This window comes from Scomber japonicus, chromosome 18 (genome assembly GCF_027409825.1).
Source record: "Scomber japonicus isolate fScoJap1 chromosome 18, fScoJap1.pri, whole genome shotgun sequence".
Taxonomy (NCBI): domain Eukaryota; kingdom Metazoa; phylum Chordata; class Actinopteri; order Scombriformes; family Scombridae; genus Scomber; species Scomber japonicus.
In genome coordinates, this window is record NC_070595.1 from 11,486,683 (window position 1) to 11,495,590 (window position 8,908).

Consider the following 8,908-nt stretch of genomic DNA (forward strand, 5'->3'; position numbering starts at 1 on the left):
TTTGGTGATGTGTTTGTAGGACTGAGGTACAGCGCATTCAGGAAGTATTTAGACCCCTTGAGATTGTGTTGTTACAGAATGGGAAGAAAAAGCTGAAAATCTTATTGAATACTTATTACACTCTCTTTACTTATTATAGGCTACTTTCCATATGATTGTGTTATGTAGGATACAGAACAAGAGGAAATGTGTGCCAAGGGACTTGAAACTGGAATACTCAGAGTTGTTGAAGATGACGGAGCGGTCCACTTAAGTCCAACAACAAGAAGTATTGCCCTTTTAAATAATTAGCTTACTTCTTGGGAATTAAGCTGATTATCATAGTAATACAGCTGATACAGTTTAATGCTATTCAACTTAAATCTCACTTTATGAAGCCTTGTGACAATTGCATACAATGCACGAGAACATATCCTACACTTGATCTTAGACAAAACCTCCTCTCTAAAGTGGTGAGATGAATATGTTTGCTACTCATCAATAAAAATGCACCACCATGGTGATAAGGACTAACAAAAAATAGGTAATTAAGATGTAAAGAGTTTGTATTTTCATATTTATCAGTGTGATTCAAAGTTGTAAAACAATAATGCATTGACAAGATCCAGGAAGTGGGTGAATACTTTTTTATAGACATTGTATGTTACAATGCAAAAAACATACAGTATAGTTGGCATATGTGACAAAGCACATGGATTTAACAGCATTTTCACAGACAAAACACAGATCAACTTCTGCTGGTCAGGCACCCTTAGCAGGGATAAGTGACAACACTTTAATTAGCCGAGTCAACAGACACTTAATAGAATAGACTTTTGACAAAAAATCCACGTATTAAAAATAATTTCACTTATTAAAGGGGAATGTGGGAGAGAACAATCATCAACCAAATCCCCCCTATAAACATGAACTAGAGCAAGGCACTCATTTCTCAGCTTTTGCAGTGGAGCTAATTAGTGGTCAAGTGTAAAAGACTGGCGTAGCGGGCAGCTGCCACTGGTGTTAGCTTATTAAAAGAGCAGGAATCAAGATGTGTACATTTGTTCATACGGTTAATGTGTGTTTGTAATGTGTTTGTGAGGAAATTATGGTACTGGTCCACTTCCATGTACATGTATGCTATTTAAATATAACACAGGTGTTCAGTGAGATAGCGCATGCATGTTCAACATGGCTGTCACAAGTAAACTGCTAAAATAAATTAAAATAAATAATTCCAACTCCATTAGTCTCCAGCCCATTCACTCAGCCACGCCTGACACTGCCTCCTCTGCTCCTCACTCTCCTCCTCAGTCCTCTGCTCCCGTCTTCCTTTCTTTCTCTCCTGCTCTCTTCTCACTCTCTCTCTCTCCTCCTCTCTCAGCTTCCTTTCCTCCTCCACCCTGTGTTCCAGCAGGGCATCCACGGTGGCCTTCAGTGTCCGTAGTGAGCGCTGCGGAAGCCACTTGGGATCCACCGCGGAGAGGAAGGGGTCCCCAGCAGAGACGAGCAGGGGCTGGGGTTCTAGAGGGATGTGGAGAAGATGCGCATGCAGCATCATGCGGTAGGGGGAGTCGTCTGCTCCCGAGCTGTAGGTGAAGTCCCCGACAATGGGGTGACCTATTGCATTGCAATGGACCCTTAGCTGGTGGGTTCGGCCTGGGCGAAAAGACAGAAGAGAGGAGCCAGATAGGGGAAGAGAACGTTAATTTCCATAACAGGGTATCATGAGGTAAAGATCACACTTTAATTCCGTCCTATATACAATACAAAGACAACACCATAACAGCTGACATTTGCGAAATCATATTGTGTGAATAAATCCTTTATTTCCCTTGTATGAAAAGAAAGAAAAACTAATGCTTTTACCAGTGAGTGGCTGCAGTAGCACTTTGGTAGCAGGGTCTCCATCATACAACCCAAACTCCAACACTGTCAGCTCAGTTTGGCAAGGTTTGGGGTTCTCACAACCTGTCGAAAGAAGGAAAATGAAAAACAACTTGTTGGTAATTATTTTAGTTTGAACTCTCTGGTGAACCTTTGGAAATATAAAACATAAAACATATATTAGGTTAGGGTTTCTGTCCATGAGGTTGACTTGAAAAGGCAAGCCGTATAAATAATCAAGTCAATCATTCCATGTATGCATCATCCAGTACTCAATTATTAAGTTTCATCACTATTTAGAACCTTGCTATTGAGCTGAAACCCATTAGCACATACAAAAATATATTTTGGGGTTACAATTCAAAAACTCAAAACATCTACACTTGCCAAATTTTATAAATCTGGCTGTGGAGAGATATCGTTGCTTGCTTGATTGCTGTCCACACTCTCAAACACATACACGGTACAGGAAAAGTCAGGATCATGTACCCTCTGTTCCCTCAATACACATCATGTGTGTTTTGCCCTCTGAAGAATTCTTGCCAATGGCGAACTCCAGAGTTTGTTTCTCTTCTTCCACCCAGCCACGTAACTGTAAAGCAAAAGAAAATATTTGAACTTATTTTACGTCTTCCCAGATCTTTTTGTGGAAAATATATTAATTATGCTGTTCATGTGTGTGTGTTACTGTGTTTGTGTACCAGGGCAAGGTAAGCCTTGGTGACGGTGCGGTCCTTAAAGCAGCGGTAGGCCCGGCCAGCAGCAGCCTTATTGAGGGCAACACAAAGAGCCCCACTGGTGGAGAAATCTAACTGATGACAGAATCTGGAGAGGAATATAAGAAAAATATAGGAGATCATATCTGTATGTACTGCACTCATTGGAATCTATAAATTAACCACAGATGAGCCTACATCTAATTTTGTCCTCATAAATGGCTGTAAAAAAAACACTGGTAGCATCTTATTGAAACTGCAGTGTGAAATCCTGTTAGTTAGGATGTAGCTTTCTAAATTTCTAACCTGAATCCATAGTAGGTGCTGGGGTCAGCCAGCTGAGGGAAGCGTTCCCGAAGTTGTGCCTGCACGGTGTGTTTCTCGTACCACATCTTGCTGTCGATGCGGATGTCCCAGTGCTTATCCACCACGATGTAGTCATCACTCTGGTACAGCACACGCAGGCTCTCCAGGCTGGCAGACTCTGTGGTCATCATGTGCAGGAATGAACGGACAACTACCCTGAAGAGAAGAAGGTGGCTGTCACTGTGTGTTTGTGCATGTTTTATCTTGTGGAGAATAATTGAACCCATTTTAATGAAGTGATAACTTGCATTCTGAGTGAATCTCACAGTGGGTAAGATGTATTGTGTATTAAAAATAAATCATATTAAAATGCTCCAGTACTCACTTTCATGCTTTTAATACTTAAGCATTCATTTATTGTTTTTATTATTCCTGATGTCTTAATTGGTGTCTGAATTTTTATCTTGTGCCGGTCAAAGTCACAGAGCTCATTTTACTTGGTTAGTTTAGTTTTAACAATGCAGTATATTTTGAACTGGTCATATTGATGGTTTATGGTTAGTTTGTTTATAAAATGTAGATTTGCAGAACCAATAGTGTCAAATAAATACTAATAAGTACTATATTCCTCTGTGGAATATATTAGAATAGCAGCCTAAAATTCAAATACTCAAGTAGTAAGTATAACACTGGCATTAAACTATGAAATGAAATGACTGAGAACAAAAGCTATCATTGACATCATTGTTAAAGAGCCTCAGCAACATTTATTAAAGTCACTGTCTTCACGCATGAGCATATTCAGGACTGTGAGAGGAACAGGTGATTGGTCCTCAGTTAATTATCTGATTTCTTATTGTGAAAGTGACATAGATCTGCCAAAAAGTGTAATGTATACATGCCCTGGAGTGACTTTACCCCAGCTATTCTGCTTCAAAATCAGGAGGAGAACTTTTTGGTTAGGTAGCATGCACTGGTTTGCTAGCGACTGTATGCTAACTCCACAACATATTTAACACTTTAACTCTCTATTTCAGTCATAATACAGCGTCTATCTGGATAATTATCTCGAGAATAATTTGTAGTATATTTTTCCGACGTACCCAAAGTGAACCTTAATTACATGAAAGCACAGATGTAAACAAAAGTGATGAAGAAACACTGCGAAGCTTCCTCTTCTTCTTCCTTCTTTAATATGGCGGATAACTAACCAATGTGAAAGCTACATTGCGCCACCTGCTGTGCTGGAGTGTACAATATAATTTGAGAGTATTATAAGATTATTATATAGTTTCTGCCTCAGTCCAGATTTATGACTGTAAGCTCTCCATATGGTTACCTCTGTTTATCTCTCAACTACAAAGTCAAAATGTGACTTTTCTGAGGTCATTTTGTGTCTGTGGTTTTCCTCTAGATTGGTCGTTCCCTGAAGCAGTGTCCTCTTGGTACACTGTTTCATTCATTACTCATTGTCATGGCTTACTGAGACACATCATCATTACTGTTATTAGTCTCACCTGTGATTTTCCTTCTATATCGAGTAACAATGTGAATTACATTCTGTAATCAATGTGTTCAGGGTGAACATCTCACTAATTCATGCTTCTTTATAGCTATTGATTTTGTCACATTCACAGTATTAACACAACTTGAATCCTAATGTTCATATGTGTTTGATTTTTGCACAGTGAAAACAGCCTGTTTCATTGTGCTTGATCTCATATCCAACAAGCTGGTACTGTATCTCATTTACTAAACATTTTACCAAAATTAATTTTAGATTAGATTATAGCCTCTACTGCTGCACATTTAGTTTGACTTTAACCTGAAATGAGAGTGACTCCACACAGTGGTTTATGTGTTTATTGGATGTGTTTTCATCTGTTTTTGTCAGTTAAAACTGTTCATGGTCACTCGCCTATTATTTGCTACGTCCATAATCCCTCACCTCAACCTCACCTCGACACTTTTATCTGGCAGGGGTGGATGCACTGCAGTACCTGAGCATGTGGTGTTTGTGTGAGACAGATCAGCCTGCTAGAGTGAGGAGGCCTAAAATGAACAAAACTCTGCTGTGAAAAGCTTGATTGGAGGTTAAAGGAAAATATTGTATTTTTGACTTGTTGGACACTTTTGACTATATGATGTTGGTTTTGGGGTTCCACCCTACTACTTTTACTTGTTTTGTGTGTTTTGCACTTCAGGGCCACACCTTGTCCTTATAGTCATGATAGAAACCAGTACTAGCTAGTTTCAGTGATTGTGATAGGCCTATACATTGTAGCTTCATCAAAGCTTTTTGTTAACCAATCAATGATTTCACCTATACAACCTCCATCCTGATAGCTCCTCTGTAATCAGACAGTATTATGTGTTATTATCTTATGTGGGATCTACAGTGTTTTAGTCTGGATCACTGACAAATATCCCTGTTTGGAATAATAAAGTTGATCTGAGTCTGAATCTGTCTTATCAGTAGAGTTGGGTCGTTTGGGGCATTTAGGGGACAGCAACAGTGGTGCAGGAACTACATTTTGTCAAATAAGATCCCAAGTTCTTAAAATGGTTTTGTGGGTTTCTCCTTCTCTAACCTTGCAATGTCACTAGCAATGATATGACAGTACAGGTTCAGAGCCACCTGAAAAAGGTATCAAAATGTCCACAAATGAAAAACAGAAGAAAAGTCTGCACACACTGCAGCTCCCAATGTATTTATTTGGATATCACCAGTGTGATGTTTTGGGCACAATGCTCTTCTTTAGACTAAAAATCACTGCCATCTTAACTACATAAAAGGCCATGATCACCTGACAGTCAGATGATGTGTCAATCCCACTTAATACTTTACAGGTGTTCATGTAATTGCAAATTTGTCTTCTGGATGTGCGCGTCCACAACAAACCTTTTCTTATCAAAATGTCCATAGAAACTTCTCAAACCACACCAGCAGCATAATCATCCTCTATGGCATGGATCCATATGTTCAGTATGCTTCAGCTCAGCATGTTTCAATCATTTCTTCCATGTCACTGTATGACCTCCTCATAGGTCTGAACTGAATATATTTAGTGATTTATTAGCAAAGTGATGACTGTTTGGGACATACTGTGCCGATAACGGTTGAATAAAAAGCAGGCTGTTTCCTGGAAGGTAATCCCGCAACACAGTCAGGTATCACTGTGCTGTCAGATAAGAAGATCAAGATTTATTATATAATTGGCATTTCATAACCCAATCTGCTAAACCCACTGTGCACGTGTGTGTGTGTGTGTGTGTGTGTGTGTGTGTGTGTGTGTGTGTGTGTGTGTGTGTGTGTGTGTGTGTGTGTGCATGTATGCATGTGCAAGTGAGGCAGGTGTTTCCACAGAGCGGGGTCCAGACTTGGTGTTAAGGATCTATTGTTAGGTTTCTGGTTATTGTTGCATAACATTTCTGACCAAATCACCTCAAAGAGCTGAGTGGCAGATTGATGTGTTAACCTGGGCGTCCACCCATCACAGGATAGCATCACACACACACACACACACACACACACACACACACACACACACACACACACAGACAAACAAACAGAGATGCACGTGGCATTACGCAGTTTCACAGGCACTCACAAATATTTCAGTTAGATGACAGATCCGGAGCAGATGAAGAGAAGAGATGCAGATGCTAAGTTTACAGACATTCATGATGGTCTCTTTCAATAGCACAGATGCAAACCTGGATATCCCTTCACTCTTTTAATTATAAAATCTTAATTAGCCTGACTATAAATCTAAGATTGCCTGCTTGTGGAGAGACTGAGAGGGGAGCTTTTCATCTGTTGTTCTGGGCTCTGTGAATGAAGACCTACCTGGATACAGTATTTCCTTGGATTTTGCTGACTCCATGTTGTCCAAATGACCGTCTCCATCTTGGATTTGTCCTTTTTGCTCACTTTTTCAGGAATTTAAACACTTGATGCAGAACTGGAATGAGATTGACAATAACAGCTATGTGTAAAGTCTTTTCTCAAAAAGGTGTGATCTGTTTCCTCCAAATACTGTGAGTATTTGGGAAGCCTGACTACAGTGTTTTTCAGCAGGGTGAAATATGTCCATTTTGGTGAGAGGAATCACCAACAAAGGCTTTTAATTTAATTCACATCATGTTTGACATTAAAAATTGTGGATATCAGTCCTAAAAAAAAGCTTGTCAGGTCCTTGCATCTATTTTATTGTTTGAGTGTTCCTGTATTCAATTATTGTAAGACATAGTGTTATAAACCATCTGTACACCATGCCGAAGTCATTTCTGCAAGCACGTTGTGATGAGCCTATAATGACAACAGAGTGGGGCGTCCCTCTGCTGCTGGCTCTGCTTCTGCTGGGTCTGCTCTATGCTTTCCTCTACCTGCCTGCTACAGCCCAGCGAGCCCTGCTGGAGCAGGCACTCAGCAGCAACAACACAACCACACTGACCACGCCAAAACAGGACTGGCTCACAGATGAATAGGACAGATGGGAAGATGAAGGGCTTCATCAATGGACAAGCAGAGATAAGCCTTCTCACACAGACACTGCCCTGAAATGGTGTGAATTACCCTGCTCTCAAATACGACATTTATTGTCCTGTTGGATAAAATGATCATGTGAAAAAAAAATTGGTTTTTTTGGTTGCTTTGCAATACTAACTGATTCAGTGATGACTTGCATTCAGGTGTTGATCTCTTTTAAACTGCAGTCCCAAAACCATACCCACACTGATTGTATTTTGAACTCAGAAGACAATCTACGAGGGCAGAAATAGTATTTTTATAAATTGTAAATGAAAAATCATTGTAATTATTTTGTTAAAACACATTTTATCAGTAGTTTTAACTGCTTTTAACTGTCAATAGAGGTTGAGAAAGATTGAAAATTGCCTGATACCCCTAAAAGTGTCTAGTGTTTGTTTCTAAGCATAAAAATACAAACTTACAGCAAAATGTGACATTTGGGTAAAGATGCTTATTCACTTTCTTGCAGAGATATAGTTGAGAATATCAATACCACATATCTAATTGTTAAATGTAAGGCTGCCGCTATCAGCCAGTTAGTTTAGCTTAATACAGCTAGCGCTGGCTCAGTCTCACTAATTAACATATAGAAATCACAACTGTTGATTTTTACACTCTTGTATGAATAAAGTAAACAAACAGTAGAATGTGTTAATTAGTGAGCTTTAGTTGCCCCTTCTTTTCTTTTATTAAGTAAGCTAACTAGCTGCTAGCCACATATTTAAAGGACATATATGAGTAGTATTGTTCTTATTTAACTCTCTGCAAAAAAGTTAGAGTGCATTTCCAAAATTGTTTAAAAATTACTTGACCATTTCTGTTATATATTGTTGATTACATATTATGAAATTATATTACGTAATTATATTAAGTTTAAAAAAAAAACAATGTACAACAACTGTTCACAGTACTATCACATTACTTCAATGTGAATTAAACAGAAACATATTGACCTGATGAGTTCTGCCAGTACTGTCTTTTTTCTTTTTTTTCTTTACACAAACTCCCTTTTCTTGACTTAAATGCAGAATGAGAATATGTGTGCTGGATAACTGATGATAACAACTGTAGCAAGACGGCTCAGTGAGGTCTGGTAAGATCTGTATTTGTATTATAGTGTTATTACATCTTTGTAAATTTGGAAACTTCAACCTAAGATGAATAGCTCACTGATTTTATGGATATCTTACTTTAGATTTTGTAAGTGACATTTTACTTGTACCTCTACAGTATATTTGAATACATATTTGTGTGTTAATATTTTAAATTAAGTGAATGATGTGCTGTAATAAAATATCTCTTCTGAAAATATCTTCAACGGACACATCTTATTGGTTGTTTTAATTGCCTTTATTAAAAGATACAGGATACTAGATTTGACACCAATATTTGAAGAATCAGCACTTGATCTTTACAGGCTGGGGCATAAGACACAGTTGGCAGCTGTTTCCAGCTATCCGTGCCTTTAAAAATATCCCTGTAAATA

At 38.6% G+C, this 8,908-nt stretch overlaps 1 protein-coding gene across 1 annotated transcript; it reads right to left on the reverse strand.

Moving 5' to 3' along the window:
• Nucleotides 1-609: 609 nt before the first annotated feature.
• rpusd1 (RNA pseudouridine synthase domain containing 1) lies at nucleotides 610-4,062 on the reverse strand. The gene is made up of 6 exons (XM_053337919.1): nucleotides 3,992-4,062; nucleotides 2,889-3,104; nucleotides 2,568-2,691; nucleotides 2,356-2,458; nucleotides 1,849-1,950; nucleotides 610-1,638 (listed from the first exon to the last, which is right to left on the reverse strand). Exons 2-6 carry the CDS (start codon nucleotides 3,077-3,079, stop codon nucleotides 1,226-1,228), a joined length of 933 nt encoding a protein of 310 aa, XP_053193894.1. The 5' UTR covers nucleotides 3,080-3,104; nucleotides 3,992-4,062; the 3' UTR covers nucleotides 610-1,225.
• Between the last annotated feature and the right edge of the window lie 4,846 nt (nucleotides 4,063-8,908).